The 23,045-nt window shown below is 28.6% G+C and overlaps 1 protein-coding gene across 2 annotated transcripts in view; it reads right to left on the bottom strand.

The window, feature by feature from the left end:
- LOC107436722 (Transcription elongation factor subunit Spt5) overlaps positions 1-22,763 on the bottom strand; it is a 36,926-nt gene extending 14,163 nt beyond the window's left edge. Inside the window, exons 1-15 of one of the 2 annotated variants that reach the window (XM_043043273.2) lie at positions 22,520-22,763; positions 19,084-19,151; positions 14,312-14,482; positions 12,805-13,037; positions 10,421-10,561; positions 10,201-10,300; positions 9,288-9,422; positions 7,015-7,131; positions 6,815-6,907; positions 6,293-6,357; positions 6,098-6,203; positions 3,106-3,187; positions 1,289-1,440; positions 994-1,149; positions 58-155 (exon numbers count right to left, since the gene is read on the bottom strand). In XM_043043273.2, the coding sequence (XP_042899207.1) occupies positions 58-155; positions 994-1,149; positions 1,289-1,440; positions 3,106-3,187; positions 6,098-6,203; positions 6,293-6,357; positions 6,815-6,907; positions 7,015-7,131; positions 9,288-9,422; positions 10,201-10,300; positions 10,421-10,561; positions 12,805-13,037; positions 14,312-14,482; positions 19,084-19,149 (1,715 nt within the window). In that variant the 5' untranslated portion in view covers positions 19,150-19,151; positions 22,520-22,763. The remainder of the gene's footprint in view (positions 1-57; positions 156-993; positions 1,150-1,288; positions 1,441-3,105; positions 3,188-6,097; positions 6,204-6,292; positions 6,358-6,814; positions 6,908-7,014; positions 7,132-9,287; positions 9,423-10,200; positions 10,301-10,420; positions 10,562-12,804; positions 13,038-14,311; positions 14,483-19,083; positions 19,152-22,519) is intronic. The other variant, XM_043043274.2, reaches the window with a different exon arrangement.
- Positions 22,764-23,045: the final 282 nt, after the last annotated feature.

Below are 23,045 nucleotides of genomic sequence, written 5' to 3'. Positions count from 1 at the left end.
CACTCAAAATCCATAATAGATTCAAAGCTTCTAGAGCAATAGTAATATTGAACTTACTCTAATAAAACAAGATCTCCCCATTGGAATTGTCCAAGAGAATCTACACCAGTGGCCATGTCTGTGCAGAGCTGTAGATCTTGAGGCCTGACTTTGAGCTGATAATACAACATTAATACATTTTATAAACTAACACAAACATAAAAACCATATTTTACAGTTATATACTTCTAACAATAAAATGGATTTCCTACTTAATAATTCTTTTTCTCAATGAAAAAAATTATGTTCTTATTCTTCTGTGTGGCCACTCAAATCAAGCTTCAAATTTCAGTGATTTTTCCAGGTAAAAATCTTACAATTTCCAGGTCAGCATATTTTTTTTTTTCTCATTAAATGTAGAATGGGTACAAGAAAAGTGTTAATACTATAAAGTATTTAAATTAAAACGTTATTTTTTTAATATAATACCTTAAAAAAATAATCAGACTAAATTTACTTTAACAATTTAGCAGGATTTTGTTTCTTATTTTTTAAATTTGTAATGTTTAAGTTGGGTTTTTTTTAGAAAGATTATTTCATATGAAAAAAAGAAAAATATGAAGAAAATTTAATCAAATAAAAAAAAAATTAAAGCAATAAAATAGAACAAAAATAAATTATAAAAAATTAAGGTTTAAACTAGGGTAGGAAAAAAGTTAGGAACATTGCTTTCTCTATACTCTGAATCTTCGCCAAAATAAACAAAAAATTAACCAAAATGCAAAAGTATCAATAAAATTCACTCTAAGAACAGTAATCTGAGCAGGATCAAAATGAAAATTAAGGCCCTGTTGATAAAACTAGAGCTTTTAGAATGCTTTAAAAGAAAAACAAAAACTTCTTAGATTCTCTTAAAACAATTTTCAAATTAACTACCTCATAAAAAACAACTAAATAAAATACATGTTGTCGAAAACCATTTAAGAAAATTTTTCACAACTTCAATAGACTAACCTCGTGCATCGTCAGATCCGAAAATAACAGAACAATCTTTTCTTCCACTCTTACAATCAGTCCAGTATCTCCCTCATATGTTCCAGCAATTACTTTGACATGGTCACCCATTTTGAAATATTTTCTCAACTCATGTGCAGGAAATTCAAGTGGATCCTAGTCAATAATTAACATTAATTAATTGAAATAACATAATTGAACATAAGAATTTACACACAGTCATCTATAAAATAGAATAAAATGTTAGAAAAAATCAAAACGAAGACGGATCATTAAAAAAAAAAATTATAATTACCTTTAAATCCTCGTGGGTAGGTAGCATAGTGACTTTGTTACCATCCACAGTAATGACTCTACCCTGTAAATGTATCAATTCTCCCTCACAGACTTCAACATTATCACCAGGAGAAAAACTATGGCTTCCATCGTCTTGTCCTGTTTCACTCACTATATCTTTATTAAGGTCCAACAAAAATAATTTTAACAATGTGTAAATTTTTTTTAAAGAAATTACAGAATTGACTAATGAATTTATAATTAATGCAAAAAAAATATATATATTTATTATATAATTTTAAAATTTTAATGACCAGGGGTCTGTCTAGGTTTTTTTGAGAAGTACCTATTTTGTGAAAATTTAAACATAATATGTAAAAATTCAAAATTATATTAAAAAATCAAGACTATAAACATGGATTTATCGTTTCTTATGGAATACAAAAATAAAATTTTAAGAAGAAATATTGTTGAATTTGTGAGGGTACCACTAAAGGGTAGTAAATTTGGCCTGGACAGACCCCTGATAACATTACTAAGTTTATTTCCCTTTAAAATAAACTGTTTATGGGTTTAAACTAACTAAACTTAATATTTTTTTAGCTTAATACAGGATAGGGTTTTACAGCAAGAGGCCTAGGGGTAAAAGTTTTTGAATGGTTAAAATGTAGTTTGTTTCAAACTAAAAATTGGAAAAAAACTACACACAAGTAACATGAGAAATTAATTACTATTTTTGAAGCAAATTTCAAAAAATTTAAAAATAGAGAGATAGTAACATTAAAAGTGCAAATTAAAGAAATTAAATTAATTTTCAATAAATCAAAATATAAAACCAAAATAATCTAAATAAATGCAGCTCAAAAATTTATTTAATGAGAATTTATTTAAATTGTAAGTTTTAATGTTATATACAATACCTTTTAAAGTAAAGGCAAATGCCTTATTACACTATGGAATTACTTAATTATTATCAATTGAAATCAAAACTGAATTCAAAGTATAAATATCCCTNAGCCAATTTTCAATCATTCAACTGTCTTATGCAAAAAATATTCTTCAAAAAATTTGGATATAGTGAATCATCGGTTATGGTGGACACATTACTGAGTCCGCAGACGGTTCACTATAGCGGGGTTCGATTGTATATAAATGATATGATACTGACAGACAAAAATGACAACAAAGTTTATTTTTCTAACATTTATAATTAAAAAAAAATTTTAAAAAGTGCTAACATTTCAGATGTATAGAAGAAAAAAAACAGGTTATAAGATCCCCTGCGCCAAAAAATGCCAATACCGATAAAAAAAAATTTTAAAAACTGCAACACCATATATATGTTAGCGAAATTGCAAACTTTTAAAAAAAATACAAATAATTTAGTGTTTATAGTAAAAAGAAGAAATGAAAATACTCAAACATTAGTATCAAAGTATATGATTGCTTCATGCAGGTGTTTGATTGATCCTAATTATTTTTCCCTGATCAGCAAAACATTTACTTTTCATGTATACCTTAAAAGTAGAGATTTATATTATATTATTTTAAAAAGGAAAAAAAAACATCATTAGTTAGAAAGGACCCAGATATATGGAAGTCTGGGATCCCAGGGTCACATACTTTACAAAGTCTAGCATAATCACTGAAAACTGCACTTAGATACATTTTAATTTTTTGTAAATAAAGACAGATATTGAATTGAAAAATAGTACAAAGAATGGACATTTGCTACAGAATTGACATTTGCTACAGAATTGACATTTGCTACAGAATTGACATTTGCACATAAGTCTAAATTATCAGAGTAAAAATTTAAACTAGTAAAAAGGATACACTCTATTTCCATGCCCTTAGCATCATTCTTCTCTGCAAACTTTTCCAATTCAGATAAAGTAGGTTTCACACCATCAATAATCTAAAAGCAAAAAATAATTAATGAAAATATATCTTTAAAAACTTTTGTAAAAAAATAAATTTTCCACCTAGATATTATATATTCAACTAATGTTAATTCAAATTCCTATGTCGAAGAAGTTTGTCTCAAAACCTAGTTATGTCAAATTTTTCTCGAAATAAAAAATGAATTTTTTTCGGAAAATCACAATAAGTTTGTTGTAAACCGATTTTTCTATTTAATGCATAATTCAGGGTTGCCACAAAAAAAAAGGAACAAAATAGTTGCTTTTAGTAGTCTAAAGCATGAAAATAGTAGCCGAAAACTATGAATTTTTGTTCTTATTTAGGCAACCTAAATAAGAACAAAAATTCATCAAAAATGTGACTAAAATTTTGTNTAAAAAAGTCAACTACATCCGAGTGTTCACTATATCCCAGGTTCACTATAGCGGGGTTCGACTGTATATACATATATATATATACATATATTGTGAAAAATGATCAGTCAAATTCAAAATTCAGGCATCGTAATATCGTTTTAAAAATTGTTTTTTTTTTTAATCAAGCATGCAGAATTACATAGCCGTCAAAATATAACCATTGAAAAGGCAATTGAGAAACGAAATAGACTTACAATGGAATCTGTGCAGATTGAACGAATTAAAAAGTGAAGACTCAAATTTGCAATTCAAAATTTTAAACTTTTTTTATTTTTTAAGAAAAAAAAATCTCAATGTGTTCAGAAACTATTGCGGACTGCAGATTCAGTGATGAGATTGGCCAAAAGGCAAAAAAGCTGAATTTCCAAGTACGCGCAATCGGTTAACAATAAATTCCAGACAGTTTAAGATAATAAATAACAATTTGTTGACATAAAATTGTGTACTAATTTATTATTATATAAATGATTACATCGATACATTTAGTAAAAAGAAAAATTACCAATTGAAAAAAATAAAGTTAGAAATTATATTTTTCTTCAGTTCACATAAGAGACAATTATTACTTGAGAAACTGCCTGGTTTAGCAAATTAAAACTACTGAGTACATACATTAACATTCCATTTCTGTTAATAAATACTGTTACTGTTAATAAATACTGTTAATAAATACTGTTACATAATTTAAAGCAAATATATCAGTAACATGACTTTTTAAATTATTTTGAAAAGAAAATCAACTTTTACAATTGGAAAATCACTATGTTTATATTATAATCTGATCTAACTGGAGCCCTGTGAAACATATCAATAACTGTGAAGTAGAAATATATAGTAACTCCTTAAATACAAAAATTGCTATTTTAGTTTGAAAAATTACATGATAATCAGCAACTGTTTGGATAATTATTTTTCATTTGATAAGAACTTTGCATTTCATAGCATAAATAACAGCAACATTATTTTTTAAATTTTGCATTTTGATGCTGAGTTAATTAACTCTTTTTCCAAAAAAAAAAAAAAAAAATGAATCACTTTTTAAGTGCTATATCTTTTATGTTTGCTATATTTAGTCATTAGCCCATCTTCAAACATCGTGTGACAAATCCTACTTTTTCTTCTTCGCAAGCCCAAAATAAAAGTTTTGAATATATTCTATTCCAGTTTTGCTGATGTTGTAACACCTACATATACTAATAAACATCAATAAAAAACAGTCACGTTTAGAGTAACTAAATCAAGAAAAAATTTACTTCTTACAAGAATCGCAATAGTTGATCTTAAAATTGCGCGAATGCAAATTGCAATCCTGGATTCTAAAATAGCGTGAATATGAATCAAGATTATGGATTTTGAAATCACGTGAGTATGAAACTAGATATACGATTTTGAAAATTAAAAAATACGAACTGCGATATAAAATTTTTAAATAGCGTAAATAAAAATCACGATTCATAATTTTCAGATCATGTAAATACGAATCATGATGCATAAATTTTAAATTGCATAAATAAGAATAATGAGGCATAATTTTGAATGCAAATCCCAATGCCTTATTTTTAAAGCACATATAAGACGAAAATCGATGTTTGATATTATAACCGCATGAGCGAATCACGACATAGGATTTTAAACTCTTGTGAATACGAATCACTACATAGGTTTTTAAAAAGGCGTAAATACAAATCACGATATCGGATTTTAAATCTCGTAAATAAGAATCGCAACACGCAACTTTTAAATCACGTAAATACGAAAAGCTATGCTTGATATTAAAATCGCATGATTAAGAATCGAGATATTAGCAAATTCCAGGCTTGCGACTTCTAAAAGACTTGTCCGAAGCAGCGTCGTTTGAATTACGAAAATACGAGCTATCTGGCTGGCGGGTAAAAATGCGGAAAATCTTATATTTTGTGCATAAAAGCGGAGAAAATAGCTAAAATAAATAAAAATGCGGAAAGGGTTGGTAGCTTTGTAGTTTGAATTTTCTGTTTACCTTTGAAAATCGGAAATAAAAATAATTATTATATTTCAGTGGCTGAATTTTCTGAAAAAGCGGAATATTTATTATAAAAAAAGCGAAATTTTTGATAAAAAGGCTGAAATTCGAGAGACAAAAGTGAAAAAGAGCGGAAAAATCTCATCCCTGTATCTTTTTCCTGAAAATAGTTGCTTTTAAAGCCTTTTCAGGCAAAAAAAGTTGCTATAGTTGCCTCATGCCAAAAATAATTGCAAATAGTTGTTTAGTCGCCTGTGGCAACCCTGATAATTGTTTTTGTCATACTTTTAAAAATAAAATTATCATTGTTGTATTTAGATTTATCAACTATCGATTTGAAATATATTTTTCTACTTTTTAGAACATATTCAGTTCTTTGAGATATTTAGAGTATACAGGATATCTGCAGTATTTTTGTTTTATTAATATTTGTAATTTAACCTACACTGATGATCTTATATGCTTAAAAATTATATGGATAAATTACCAAAGCTGATTTGGCGAAACTCTTGAAAAGAAACCCTTTCCGGCTAAATCTGTTTCCCTCAAATATAAGATAGTCACCATCAGTAGATACTTCACCACCCAGTGCTCTAAATAAAATAAATATATGGAGGTAAATTTCTAGTAAAATAAAATCTGAAAGGTAATTTAGAAAATATTTATATAAGTGAAACAATACCTGATGGCATCAACATCAAATAGTTTGGGAGGGGGTTTTCGGCCTTTCTTTCGCTTTTCTGGTTCCTAAAATAAAAGCATTTTTGAGGAGAGAGAAAAAAAAAGTATAAACTTTTTTTTCTTTACATAAAAAAAATTAAAATAAGTTGAAAATTCAATTTTGTTATTTAACTATTTATATTATTCTTATGAAAATATATCAGAAAAGCATAAATAAAAAAGTGAAATTTTTTTTAAAAAAATATGCACTTAAAATAATTTTCAATATGTTTAGAGCAAAAAGAAAAAATATATTTTTAAGATTAAAAAAAAAAACATAAGTTTTAAAAATCATAATTACAAATGATCATAATTAAAAATTTATTTTGTACAAAAATTTAAATATTGTAATAATTATTCTTAAATTCATTTCTGTTAAATTATAACTCTAAACATAAACTCAATATGTTATGCTACCATAAAATTGAAAAGTGTGTAACATTATAATAATACAGTTTCATAAAATAATGATGTAATTAATTACCGAAGTCCGCAAAGCACCCCTCTTTTTTGTGTAATCTATTCTTGGGATGAGTTTCAAATGTACGAAATTTTGAGCAACATTGACAAAATCCACCTAGAAAGAAAATTCAAATAAATTACTGATTTCAGAAGATTTATACTTAAATGTGTATGTTAACTTTCAATATAAATTAAATATTCAAAAAAATATTGACATCGTACTTGTGCTAAATCATCTTTGTATAACCCTCTCTTCAATCTGACCCATTGTTTTGGTTTCAGTTGGGTTTGCTCCTTTGTGACTCGAAGGACATCGGTCATTTCTTTGATGGGAACCATCTAAAACAATGTGCATAAATTATGTATATTAAATCAATACAAACCATATAAATGTAAATGAATGATATGCGAAAAAAAAAAAACATTAAACAGTCAAACCTCAACACTCTGAAATCGAAGGAAGATGTTAAAATTCCTTGACATTGAAAATTTTATATTGTAATCTAATATCAATTACTTGCTTTACAATTCAGTTAAATTAAATTTGATCGACATTTTCAAAATTGTATAACGTGTTAGCATTTAAAAAATATTTCTTTCAAACTCTGTTCAATGTCACACTAAAAGATTCTCTAAATTAGAGTTGATAAGCTCCTTTGTATTTTCAATTCGATTTAGGTTTGGCTAAAGTAACTACTTCTTCCTAAATATTAGTTTCATTGTGATTCATTCAATTAGCATGTCCTTTTTCATTTTATGAGCAGATATTCTTATCGGCGCAAACGTCTTGTATGTCCACTTCTTCAGGAAAGGATAATTTGCGAACTTTACTTTTAAACAGGGGAATCTCCTTTTTGTTATTGTTTCAAGAAATGATTAATTTTAACTTCTGCATGAAATCGAGGATAATTGAGAAACGTATTTGACCAAACTGCTATAAATATGGGCCTTTCCATTAACGAAGACAAGACCAAATTCATGGAGTTTTCAAGCTCAACTGTAAACTATAGTGAACCTTTGCAGATAAACGGACATTCCTTTGAAAAGGTTAAAGAATTTAAGTATCTTGGTACAATTATCAATGACCAAAACAAACTGAAACCTGAAATTGACAATAGAATCAATATGGCCAACAGATGTTTTTTTGGACTAAAAAGTCAACTAAGATCGAATTTTATTAGCCAAAAAACAAAACTAAAATTATATAAGACACTCATTCTGCCTGTCTTGCTATACGAAAACGAAACCTGGACTTTAAACCTTGACGTACAACGCCCGATAGAAACATTTGAAAGAAAGATACTTAGAACTATCTTTGGTGCCATACCAGAGGGGGGATGTTGGCGAACACGGTACAACTTTGAACTTTATGGGCTCTATAAACATCCTCAAATTATGCAGATAATCCGAAGCAATCGACTAAGATGGCTTGGACATATATGGAGAGGCTCTGAAGATAGCCCTGTAAAAATTGCCACCTTCAAGAACCCTCAGGGGTCCTGCTCTAGAGGTAGACCACCTACTCGATGGCTCAAAGACACTGAAAACGACCTCAAAGTCCTGAAACTTAAGAACTGGAGGAGTTGCCATGGACAGAGGGAGCTGGAGAAGGCGTGCTGTTGAGGCAGCCAAGGCCTGCAAAGGGTCTATAAGCAACAGAGCAAATATGTAAGGAAATCAGTTTTCCCTCCCATGATACCAAAGAATTTATGTTATCAAAGATCGTGATATCAAGATTTGACTGTATTACATAACATAATTTATATCGTTTCCCCTTAAAGTTAGTTTCATAAATGAATAAGAAATATTTTTTTTAAAAAAAAATGTGATTTTATCTTTTTCCTATGATATTTAAAACATTTTCCATCTTCTTATGCTTTTTTATTATTTCCCAAATTTCTGTAAGCAACATTTTGTTAACAGTATGCAAATAAATACTAAAACATTCAAACTTGTTTTGATCTAGAGATAAAAATTTAAGAACTAAGACGCAATCTGAATTACTCAAGATCTAACTTTAAATATGCTAATTAAATCATGCAGGAGAGGATATTTTGAGAAATGAAATCACGTCCTGTCTAGAAATATCTTATTGCAGACAAGAAAACCATGGTGTTTTTCACCAAATATACTCTCTAGAATAACTTGAACATACAGTTGATTACCTTACTGTTCAAAGTTACTTTATATATACAGCATAAAATTTTGAACTTTGAACTTATTACATTTTCTAACTTGTTGAAGTAGAATGTCAATAAAATTAAGTAATTTAAATAAAAGTATATTTCTCTCTTCTTTTATTTTTCTTTTAATATCTTAGTGAAATACAACTCAGTTTTATAAACTTTTATTTTCTGTAAGTTTTAACTTTGAAAAATTCATTATTTTCCCTTTATTTAACTGAAAGTTTAATTATTGTCCATTGCACTTAAAAATTAAATTGATATAAACAAACTTTATGATAGATTTAAATTGGTAAATCTACTTGTACTTACCATCTGCTGGTACTGACCCATACGCAAACTACCAACACCGTTGATGGCCTGCTTAACGTGAGTTTGTTTGTAAGCTTCAATATAGATGTAACCTTTTACTCCTTCAGGGGCTACAACACTTTTAATTTGTAAGGGCTAAAATTGAAAGCATTAACATGAGTCATGTGATTAAGTTAAAAATGGTATTCAACAAAGCAACACATGTATAGTGTATAACTTTTTTGAAAAGAGAGCAACTGGTTCAAAATAGTTAAGACTTTCAGGAACTTCAAAAAGCTGTTAAGTCTATTAATGTAATTTTATCATTCCTATATAAATTAACTGAAGTTAAAAGAAAATGCCAACTCAAAATTTAAAAGTTATAACACAACAGCAAAAAAAGAAAAGAAAAAAAAAAGATTTTTTGAAAAGTTTTGCAGGTGATTTTTCTTTTTAATGAAAAAGCCTAATTTTTTTTATAAACCATTACAGTTTACAAATATACATAAAGCTCTCAAATGTTTCCTTTTTCAATAAAATTAAACAACAGAAAGCTTTTTGCACTATATTAAGTATGAATATTATCTTCAAAGTTTTAAAAATAAAATGATTAAAAAAAATTTGTGAGTGTTTAAAATTTTTGAATACTACTAGGACTTTTTTGTTATAGTTTAGTTGCAATTTCAAATTTCAGTAAAAATTAAAAAAAAAAAATATTCTTAAAACATTTTTAAAAAATTTCTTAAATTTCAAAATGTTTCTGGGTGGAGTAAAAAAAACATATTGAGATTTAGCGAAACTAGGATAAACAGTACTTAGTGTATACAATGATAATGAGAATAAAATTTGAAGACAGAGAGAACAAAGACAAATGCAGACATGTAGTCTATAAAATATTTTCTTAAAGAAAAAAAAAAAAACACTTTAATACTACCTCCTCAGTGTATTGATAGGCAATAAACTTTCTCATTAGTAGTAAAACAGTCTGCTTTTCTTCCCCAAGACGGCATTTTACCATCCACAAATTTGGGTCCCTGTAGAAATTTAATTATTTAAGATAACATATAAACAACATAAAACTCAAGAAACTTGAGTTTATCATATAACTTGAACTTAATTTCTTAATAAAAAATTAGTTTTATACATATACATACTTAACACTAGGCAACAATGTCTGCTGGGCAATTTCATCTGGTAGTTCATGATCCCCACCATCTCCATAACCCTTCTCAGCAGCGGAGGATTCGGCATATTTTTTCTTATAATATTCTTCAATTTCATCTTCCTTTTGGGATCTAGAAGAAAGATTTCAAAACTGTAAACAATGATTTACCAGGATTCTGATTGAAGCATTGAAAAAAAAAAAGAGGATTTCCATTACAGCAGAGCTATATAACACTAAAAAAAAATTATATAATTATTTTTAAGAAAAGTTAAAGAATAAATGCACATTGTAATATGAAGTCCTCTAATCAGGTAAAATCGACTAGAGCACCAACTCATGTAAAAGATTCATTCATTTAAATCAATAAGTTTTTTTTTGAAAAAAACTTACAAAGTATTTAAATATGACAAATTAGTATTTACATTTTTTAAATATATTACCAACAGTTGCAGTTAAAGAAGAAGTTTAAATCTTTCTCACAATTATTTTCATCGTTTCAAAAAAAAAAAAAAAAGAGAGAAAAAGAACTGTGGAATTAACTTCAAAAAATTTTTTTTTACTGCTATTTAGTAGTTAATAATAATATTTTTCTATTTCAATCCAAACAAACTTGAAGCATCACTTTGATGTTTTATGTGTTCAAATAAAATAAAAAACAATTCCTAATGCAATAATATAGCTTGAAATTATTGCTTTGTTTCCAATTGTATTTCAATTCAAATTATTATTATAAACTTCTGCTATTTACCAAAAGAAAGTTCTTAAACAATTTTAAAATAAAAACAAATACGATTAAAATAAAAACACTTATTTATGTAAAATAAAATGGAGTTTTTAAATTATTTTTTAATAAAAATAACAAATAATTAAGAAAATAACATTATTAAACAGATTAAACAAATTTAAAGGAGTACACCACCTAACCATGGTCAAGTATTAAGCCAACACCCCATAGAGAAGAAAGCCTCAAAACCTTCTTTAATAACTCTGATGTCAGCATAGGATGTCCATATATCATACAAGTGCGACTCCTTTGTTAGTTATACTTTGTCAGTCAATGTACACTTCTAATTCTTAATAATGAAATATAAACAATATTTCACAGTAAATGTTTTTTTTTTAAACTTTTAATCGCTGTATTGGAACAAACAGTCAAACAGTTCAGTTCAGACATTCTAAAGGGGTTAAAATAATGCTGTGTATATAAAGTAACAAACAGTACATCATGTACTTACTGCTATAATAAAGGAAGGGCTGCAGCAGTGTTGCCAGATTAGGGGTTTTCCCCCTAAATTTAGGGGGAATTTTAATCTTCAGTGGGTATTTTAGGGGAATTTGTTTTTAGGGGTTTGTTTCAGGGTTATTTGTGAATTTTACTAGTTTCATTTTGGTTACGTTCTAATATCAAATTTTATAACTGAATGTGTGAGATGGTAATATGAAAATCAACATGTTAAACCAAAATAAAAAGATTAAAATTTAATTTTAGAACTCAACCCCTTTGTGGAATGTAGTAAGTTATTACTTAGCTCGATTCTCGACTTAAGTTTACTTAACTCGACTCCTGTTTTAGCTTTATTAAGTATTCCGTTTTCAAATGCAACTGTGGGGAGATGTTTCTCCATATTAAATATTATTAAAGACAAATTAAGAAATAAAATGTCTATAACTACAGCTGATGCTATTTTGCGCGTTCGGTATGACATTTCTAATGGTTGTCAAAACTTTGTACCCACTTCTTCTTTGTTAAAAATGTTGAACAGCGAAAACACAAATCAGAAAGTATTGACGAAAATATGTCGGATATTTTATCAGAAATTTAAGCATAATGTTGGAATTAAAAAGACTATATCGTTGATAATAAAATATTTATGAAAAAATGCACGAGTCAAAAAGTATTGAAAAAAATATCTTAAATATTTTAGTAGAAATTAAAGATAATGTAACGATTGAAATGTAAAATAGCAACGTTTTCTATACATTATATAACTTTTGTACTATTTTTTAATACTTATACATTAAGTTAAAAATTTTGGGGTTTTTTAAAAAAATTTTAGGGGATTTTACAACGCTATCTGGAGGGTGAACGGTTATCGGCACCTGGCAACACTGGGTTACAGTAATAGATTGTACTAAACAGTGCACAGCATAATTGACAAACTTTGACTTCATAACCCGAATTTCAAATCTATGATTTCATGATGAGTATAGTGGATCATAAAGAGAACAATACCTAATAATTTGTAAGCAATTTTCTAAGCACTTTACAGATTTATAGATATTATTTATTTTATAGATAGCATTAACAGCAACAAAAAAAAATTATGGATAATTTCTAAATCCCTTTGAAGTTTTATATCAGATAATACTTACGTCCACATCATCTGTAATCGTCGATGACTATCAATGTCCCGAGATGTACCTTCTTCTGTTGGTCGAGTACGGTCAATAATGTCTTCAGCTCCCTCCTCCCACTCTTCATCTTCTTCAACTTCATCATCTACTTCTGCTTCATCTAAAATGAAATCTCCATAACGTGATTTCTTTTTCTTGCGCTTCTTACGATCTCTGTCATCATCATCTTCATCATCCTCGTCCTCTTCATCCTAGAGAAATTATCAATGAATTGTACACTTTTCTTTAAGCTAGAGATTTGTTGAAAACAGAATTAATTGTTTTATTAATGAACCTAAAAGATCAGAAACATTCTTAAATATAATGAAACTTCTTCGGACTCAGGTAAAATCCCACATCATTCAAATTTAACAAAAATTTAATTATTACTTGCTATGCCTAACTTAAATGAAAATCTGTATATATATAAGAAGAAAAAAAAAGTATTTAACTGTGAATACTTTTACAATTAAGTTCATGTAAGTCCCTATATTCAGTACAAATCAACTAAATATCTCAATTAGATTAATCAAGCATACCAATACATTTCAGATAAAATTATTTTTTTTAAGCCAATTTAAAATTCATTAAAATAATAATTTATGTACAATCTTGCCACACGACTTTAGAGAGCAAAAGACCTAGGAACCAAGACTTCTAAATTTCTGATTGCTACCACCCTCAAAAGAAAAAAACAAAAAAAACAAGCCTGATTAAAAATCTCTCCTTTTTAATATATATAGTAGAACTCACTTATAACGAATGCGAGTGAACTGTAATATTTGCTTCTTATGACAAGCGCAGTCTTTTCCTATTTTTTCATCAAATCCAGGCTCTTGTTAAACCAAGAATCATTATAAACTAGACTGTGCATGAAAGATATATCTCTTAAGATGAAAATAATAAAACTGTGTTAATAATTTTACAAAAGAATTTCAAATCAGCTATCCTTATAACGTCAAATTCAAGGGTACATAATTACAAAATATGAACTTCTCTTTCATAAGTGCATATTCATAAATGCTGATTAGATCATTTAAAATAACAATACACTAAAGGCAGGATAAAACAAGTATCACAGAAAACTCAAAGGCATTTATTAGGGATAAACTTGTGACAACTGTCATCATTAGTCATTCAACCAATTTCATTTGAAAACATTGATTTCATCTTGACACAACCTATAATTAAGATTTATAATGAAAAATTAGTCCCGAAATTTAAAAAAAAAATATTTACAGCCACACAGACCGTCAGTTTCTAAATTACGTAGACTGAAACTATTGGCTTACTTACTAATTTTTGCATGAAATTTGTTTATCTACTCGCAAGATCTATAATTTTTATCATTTAACGAATGTAATTTCAAATGGCAAAATGTAAATTTCAGCGAAATTGGTTGAAAAGTTTCTGAGAATTCAAACAACTTTTTAATTATACTACTACAATCAGATACTCTTTACTAGTTACATTCTATACCATTTACCTCTTCATCTTCTTCATCTAAATCTTCACCTTCCGGTTCCTCCTCTTGCTCTTCTTCTTCTGCAGCAGCCTCAGCTTCAGTAACTTCTTCAGCCTCGTCTTCATTCACTTGACTGCCAGCATCACTTTCAGCATCTGAGCCTTGTGCGCTTTTAGCATCATCTTGTTCACCCTGTAGAAAAGATTAATATCATAATTTAAAATTCAGAGCACTACTTACAGGAATTCAAAATAGTTAACTAATATATATTCGTAACAATTATTTAGTACATCCAATTAAGTAAATATAGATCCAATAAAGTATATAAAATCCATCCAATAAAGTAAATGTAGAAAGATGCAGATTTTAGAACAATCGGGGTATTGAACTGGAAACATGAAGAAAAACATGGCAAAATGTTCTAGAGAAGGTCAAGGTCTACCCCAAGCTGTAGTGCGAATGACCATGATGAATTATTACGTAACCTTATGATATAAAATTTTCTTAGACTTTTTATTTCGGACATAATTCAAAATAAGCATATACGATAATAAAAATGCATGTTTAAGAGCTAGTACATAGCTAGCGAATCATATTTTGAAACAATGAGCAAGGCTGCATAAAATGAACATAGCCTTGCTCCTTTAACTATATCATTCAAATAATAAATAAATATCATTCAAAGGATGGGAACACACATTTTAAATTAAGACCAATTTCTCAAAGATGCGCTCTTAACTAAGTTCAAAATAAAAGAGTTCAAAAAAATAATAAATAATGTAATTAACAATCATATAAAAAAAGGAGAAATTTTTATCACAATCACATTTAGGCACAACAGCACAGAGTGGATACATATTTCTACTGAAAATTTCAGTAGCACAGCAGATGTTTAGACCTTATGTGCTAGTTTTTTTTTTCTTATACTACTTCAATTAAATTATTCATTCATGAGTTTTTTTTTTAATTAACCCTCTTTCGCGCCAGCAAGAAACGTGCTCACTTCCCGGCCGACACACCCGCGTGCCAGAGCATTTTCTTGTTCACCCCCGGCTCTCACTCATTTGTGCCAGCGTTTTGGAACGTTTTAAAAAATAACATTTCTTCCGTAAGATGACATTGTATGTCCATATGGTTTCAGAGACATGTAGATTTGACCTTCTACTCAAGATGAGAGTACATTCACTCGGTTTTTAGGGGGAAGGAATGTTTTATGACGGCTCTTTAAATTTGCACGTGGTATTTGTTTACAGTAAACAGGGGAGGTTTTTTTGTCTCGCTACTTTCGATTTTCGGTTTAGTTTTTAGTGGATAGTTAGATCTTGAAGATCCCTGTTTTAAAATTTTTCAAACGAAAAAAGAACTTTAAGTCATATATTTAGTTTTCAGATGTGTAATGTTAAATGTTATTAAATGATAAGTACACAATGAAAATAAAATGTGTAAAATATATATTTGAGCAAGAAATAACTTAGGTAAATAAAGTATCTATAGAAATATATATAAAGCATATGTCATTTAAATACTCTACAAAACAATATTTAACAACAGGTTGATATTTCGGTAATTTCATGGAATTAGGCTTAACAGCAAAAAACCCTCCGGCCCTGGAGAGACACACGTGAGAAAGACTGTCGGCCTCAGCGGTTAGCGTGCTTCCCGTCGCGAAAGGGTGACAGTGTAACGTCCCTTTCCCGGACACTTTTTAACAATCAAAATTAGTGATGTAACGAATAGTGATGGGTCCAAATAGCGAATACTCGGCCAAATTTTAGGCTGAATACTTGCTTTTTAAAAATTTCTCTTTCGATTGTAATTTTGTAATTAAAGTAATTTTCAAATTTTAAATTAAAAATGAAATAAATATTAACAAAATTACTTTTTTAGTCTTTGTATATTTAAAATTTTTTTAACAACTTGATTTATTTTTTTTATTAATTTAAATATCTTGATGCCAATAACAAGGCAATATGGCTTTTATAAATCTAAATAATTAATAATAGCATATTTTAGTTATGCTTGTAATTTATATGCTATTTTATTTAAAATAAGAACTCATTACTACTGTTAAATGTATTCTTAACTTTTTTTGTTAGAAAAATTATTAAAACCCAGAAAAATAAGAACTTTTTAAAAAGTTTCACTTTTGAAATTTTAAATTTGTAATTAAATAATTTCCAAATTTTAAATTAAAAATTAAATAAATATTAACAAATTTGCTTTTTTAAACTTTCTATATTTAAAAAAAAAATTAACAACTTGATGTATTTTTTGTAATATTTTAAATACCTTGATGACAACAATAAGGCTTTCAAAAATCTAAATAATTAATAAGAGCATATTTTAACTAATTATACTTGTAATTTATATATTTTATTTAAAATAACTCATTACTACTGTTAAATGTATTTTTTAATTTTTCTTCTTCCTTTTTTTGCCAGAAGAATTATTAAAACCTAGAAAACTAAAAACTTACATGTCAATTTTTTAAAATCATTTAAAAAATTGACTTAATTCGAATAACTTCAGTATTCGGCCAGGCCGAATATTCGGCAAAAGGACCGAATACTGAATAGTGGCCGAATATTCGTTACATCCCTAATCAACAGAAACATTTATTCTCTTCTCCTCTCTTAAAAAAAAAGTCTTTGGACACACGCTTTTTCCTTTTTCCAGCTTCTAGTGATTCATGCATTGAAACCATAAATCAACAGAAAGGGGAAAAGAAGACCTCCCAAGACCATGGAGTGATGCCCCTCCTCAGGAATGCAGGAAAGGGGGGAGATTTGTTTTCAAAAGAGCACAACTGAGTCCCTTCCCCCCCTTCTTTCCTAGTAAAAGAAGCACTTCCTGGAATCTTTTTATTAGAGTGTCTGTGGAAAAAGAAATACTCTGAAAAAGGGTAAACATATCAAATGTTAAAGTGGAGGGGGGGTCACTTTCAGTCACACAAGAAAAAATAAAGAGAACCCAATCAGCATGCCGTGCCTTTATGCTTGATTGATAGCCAATGATGGGAGAGAAAATAAGAATTTGTCACTTCCCGCCCTCAACTTGAAAAACAGATATGGAGGAAATGAGTTTTTCTCCTCCACCTACCCACTTTAATGAATGACGAGAATTTCCCCTTAAAGCTTGCATCGTTCTAGTTCAAAAGTAAAGAAGACCTTAAGTGAATTAGAGTTACTTAGGCATACTGCAAAAGAACATTTTTGTAAACTTAGTTTCTAGTTACATTTATTCTATATAAAATTATCAATTTAGATACGTTTGTTGATGACATCACTAAAAAATACTGAAAAAAAAATGGAACATGATATTTTTAAAGAGGAGAAAAACTTATCAGTACAAATACAAAATATAAATTGTGTGTGACTTATTATATCATAATTTCCAACAGGNAAATAAATATTAACAAATTTGCTTTTTTAAACTTTCTATATTTTACAAAAAATTTAACAACTTGATGTATTTCTTGTAATATTTTAAATATCTTGATGCCAACAATAAGGCTTTCACAAATCTAAATAATTAATAAGAGCATATTTTAACTAATTATACTTGTAATTTATATATTTTATTTAAAACAACTCATTACTACTGTTAAATGTATTTTTTTAATTTTTTTCCCCTTTTTTTGCCAGAAGAATTATTAAAACCCAGAAAACTAAAAACTTATATGTCAATTTTTTAAAATCATTTAAAAAATTTACTTAATTTGAATAACTTAATTATTCGGCCGAATTACTTCAGTATTCGGCTAGGCCGAATATTCGGCAAAAGGACCGAATACCGAATAGTGGCAAAAGGACCGAATACCGAATAGTGGCCGAATATTCGTTACATCCCTAATCAAAATAAACATCTATTCTCTTCTCCTCTCTTAAAAAAAAAGTCTTTGGACAAGCGTTTTTCCCTTTATCCAGCTTCTAGTGATTCATGCATTGAAACCATAAATCAACAGAAAGGGGAAAAGAAGACCTCCCAAGACCGTGGAGTGATGCTCCTCCTCAGGAATGCAGGAAAGGGGGGAGATTTGTTTTCAAAAGAGCACACCTGAGTCCCCCCCCCCTTCTTTCCTAGTAAAAAAGGCATTTCCTGGAACTATTTTATTAGAGTGCCAAGGGAAGAAGAAATACTCTGAAAAAGGGTAAACATATCAAATGTTAAAGTGGAGGGGGAGTCACTTTCAGTCACACAAGAAAAAATAAAGAGAACCCAATCAGCATGCTGAGCCTTTATGCTTTATTGATGGCCAATGATGGGAGAGAAGATAAGAATTTGTCACTGCCCCGCCCTCAACTTGAAGGAGGAAATGAATTTTCTTCTCCACCTTCTCACCTTAATGAATGACCGGAATTTCCCCTTCTTGCTTGATTCCTTTTAGTTCAAAATGGTGGAGAGAGCAATAAATGTTTTGATAACTGTCAAATTTTTTTTTCGTTTTCTATATTTTAAGCAATAATTATTATTTTCTAATATTTTGTTTTTGATTGATTAGATATCATTCTAATACTAAAACATTATTGCCCAGAAAAGAAAAGTTTATTTATTTTTTGCTTCTTAGATTCAAATCGTTTTAAGCTTTGTTTACCTTTGGGGTCTATTATACGGAAAAAAATCTAATATCCGGACTTCCAAAAGTCCCACCGATTCCGGATAGACGATTTTCCACTGTACTAATTTTTGTTTAAAAGGTTCACTTAATATCATTATAAGCATTTTTAATAGAAGCTTTAAAGACAGGTTTTTAACAAAGTATTAAATATTAGACAGAATGTAAACTAACTTACTTCACTTTCTTGTTCTTCAGCTTCACTTTCATTCCCGGAATAATTGCTCGCTTCACTGTCAGACATTGCTAAAACATAACAATCAATAGCCTCAGATTGCGATAATAAAGTCAATAGTAAAATATTAACATACAGTTATTCTTTTTTATATGACAACATTTTATTAATTTATTTCATCTTTTTTTGAATTCAAAGCATAGTTTAGTTAAATTAACAAAGTTCTAAGACAATATAGTTAATATCGAACTGAAAAAAGATGAATGATATATGCATGTGCATGTTAACTTCACTTTTTATGTGAATGTTTCAAGGAAAATTTAAATAAATTAACTATTTTTTATAGTATGAAAAAGTCAAAGTAGACAAGTCAAAGTAGTCAAAGTTATGTTAAAATATTTAAGCATTTGAATATCAAAGATGAAGTGAAGTGGATATTTTTAAAATTTTCCAACTTTCTGAAGCGGAAACTACTTAAAATGAAAATGTTTAAAACAATTTGATTAGATTACAATTAACTTCTTTGACAAAAAAATTCTTTTTTACTGTGACAACTTTTATCCTAGTAGTTAACAGGATAATTTTGATATCCATACTTATATCAAAATATCCATCAAGCTTTGATCTCACAGAATTTTCGATGTTGCAGAATATTTTACTATAACAATTACTAATTTAAAGTAACAGAAATATTGTGTTTACAGAAGAAAGTTTAAAATTTTATTTATATTTATAAAAATATGTAAAAATTTTATAAATAAAATTTATAAATAATGTATATATTTTACAAATAAAATTTATAAAAAATTTTATTTGTAAAAGTAATATTTTTTTAATTCTAATATTATATGTGCTTTCTCGCATTTTGTAGATGGAAAAATGCACTAATTATTTCCTCTTTTTAATTTTATACATCATTACAAAAAGTAAAATTCGAAAATAAATTAAAATTTTCAAAATCCGTGCAGTATCCCAAAAATAAAGATCGACGACGAAATCCCGCAAATGGGAATCTTAAAAAAAAAGAGAGAGAGATACTCAAATAAGTTTGTGCAGTGTTTTCACTACAGCGCGAGAACGCGATAATCTCGCATATTTTTTTATATTCTCGCATTAAAAAATTATCACCGCGAGAAATTCGCGCATTCTATAAACCAATGTCAAAATTTGCGAATTTCTCGCATTTTGAAAAAAATTTCTCATTTGCGCCATTTAGAATAAAATCTGTTTCACTTTTCTTCCTGGATCTTTTATTATTTTCAACATCTGCCCCATTATCTAGCTTCCCTATTTACCAGTATTGTTCAGAACCTTCAAGAACAACAGAACACCATCCTTCTGAACCACGGAACCTCTTTCAGAACGCATTTCTCTGCAACTATGTGTTTACCGTAGGTAAGGTTTTGTCATGTAAGATGTTCAAATTTTTGCTCGTTAATGTAAGATGGACAAATACCTTGTAAAGCCAATATCTTCTACTCCAAAACAGACAAATGAAAATGAAACAAATGTGGGTAGAAATGATCAAAACGAAACAAATACGCATTTGAGCAACCTAATGAGAATAACTGATGAAAAAGTAGATGTGGAACATTTTCCATATGATGATGCAGCAAAAATATTCAATGGTTTAAAAATTAGAAGACGTTAAAAATGCATTATAATAAAAGAAATGAATTTTTTTCAAGTCTCTTGGTGTTTTTTTTTTTTTTTTTTAAATTTTTGAAATCTCACTTAACTTTTTGAAATCTCACCTTGTTTCTGAGAAAGGGTGAGAAATTCTCACCCATTTTTTTTCTGAGCTGAAAACACTGTTTGTGTAAAACATGGCGTTCTTATATGAAAAAAAAAAATGAAAGAACATCACTTCAAACTATCTTATAAACTTTCAAGATTTAGGAATTTTATATTATTGATATTGCTGAAGCCAGTCATTCCCAAATGAAAAATCTTTCTACAATGTTCTGTGACAATGTTGCCGCAATTTTGCCACAGGGATGTCAACCTGGCAATGAAGAGCAAATATCTATAAAAAAAACACCACCAAATTAAACAAACAAAAAGAGTAAAACTTTTAGCACTTCCAAGCAAGCTACTTAACATATTTCTTAAAATTTATTCAGTTCAGTCGGTTTCACCCGACTATTTTAGTAGCGACAAATTTAAAGTGATATGGAACTATCCCCAAAGTCAACAAAAATAATAGTTCTCCAGTATTCAATAAAAATTAACATGAGAAAAGAATATAACATAAAATTGTCTTAACAAGTAGAAAAGTTAATTTAAGTTAACAAAAACTAATATAATGATTAAAAAAAAACCACCCTAATAAGGTGAATTTGGCTCTTAATTTGTCTCATCTTAAATGAAAATTTGAATCATAGGATGTGTCACAAAGCTCAAAATGGCTGTAGCAACAAGAGGCGTGGCAAATAAATTTAGAAGCTTAAACATCTGACTAGAGAGAGTGTATGATTTCATTTAATTGCTTGCTTTTCAAAAGGTTCTCTAATAGCTAAATAAAGGCTAAAAGACTTTCTACAGATGAATTAGACTTTTTGACATAATTTTTTTTTCTTTTGTTAATTTTTAGTAACTACACAGGGAGAGCAGTAAACGTTCCGAAAAATTTGCTGCCTTTTCCTAACTGCCATATAGAATTTTTTGTACTTCTACCCCTTTTTCAAAGGACACATGGAGGTTATTGGAATGCCTGATGTCACTCATCACATGATCTATTGTAACCAATTATGCTTTCAAATATAAGAGTATGAAGGGAAACTTTTCTTTTCAATATAATGCTCACTAACTTGAAATAAGAAAAGCTTCTTGTTATTATTATTTAAATGTAATTATAAAAAGTGACATGAGTACATAATGAAATGGTTTAAGCAGGTAGATCTTCCTATTCTGCTTCTAAAATTGTGAAGGGAAAAGATTTAATATATTTATTGTCATAAATTTTTTCCAACTCCAACAGACTTAGGCCATTTTGAATATTTTATATCTTTTAGGCATTTAGAGAAATACATGTCATATAAAGTTTCACGTGGTTATTACTAAATATACCATTAAATTTCTGTTTGAAATACCAGCAGATATAATTATCGATTGTAATTGATTAATTATCCATTACCGATGCAATCACAAAAGGAATATTTAGAGGAAAGGACTATTAAAAAATCTTTCGTTCAGGCTCAAAATAAATTATTTCATACTCATTATAGAGTAATGTAAAATTTGCAGCTTATTATGCAAAGATTTGTTGAGTATCAAGACTACATTCTTAACCTAACTGTATTTTCACAAAATGAAAGTATTCTTCAGATCATATTGGTCAATTTAAACAGCTTGAAACATGTAACGTAACTGAAACAACAGCTTTAAATAGAGAGAAAAAGAACAGGAAATTCAAACTATAGAAAGCTTTATGAAATACCTGTCAATCTAAATGGTCGGCTGGAGATTTCAACAAACAATAGACTTTTCAGTTATATACTTATACCTCGAGTAATGCTTGCTTCACCAGCACCTGTATTTGATGCACAAATAAAATCTAACAACTGTAACAATTCATGAACAAAAGTATACTAATTGAAAATAACTGTTTCAGTTCACTATTATGTTGAGCTAGTAGTTGTTTTTACGTGTTTTGCTTCGGCGCAAAAAAACCGAGTAGAGTTGAGATGAGAAAGTGTCTTCTAGCTTACAGATTCCAAATGAACTTTATGAACTGCTTTTATGAACAACAAGTAGGATCATTTTTACTGTATATAATTCACGCATGAATGTTTCGTGAAATCAATATGATCGTTATGTTCTGGGTTCTGTTGTTCGTTTACGTCGCACTAGAGCTGCACAATGGGCTATTGGCGGCGGTCTGAGAAACATCCCTGAGGATGATCCGAAGACATGCCATCACAATTTTGATCCTCTGCAGAGGGTCTGTTGCTTTTGCTTCGGTA

Source organism: Parasteatoda tepidariorum, chromosome 9 (assembly GCF_043381705.1).
Source record: "Parasteatoda tepidariorum isolate YZ-2023 chromosome 9, CAS_Ptep_4.0, whole genome shotgun sequence".
NCBI classification, from domain to species: domain Eukaryota; kingdom Metazoa; phylum Arthropoda; class Arachnida; order Araneae; family Theridiidae; genus Parasteatoda; species Parasteatoda tepidariorum.
The sequence above is the reverse complement of the archived record's forward strand: the minus strand, read 5'-3'. Positions and strand labels throughout refer to the sequence as shown.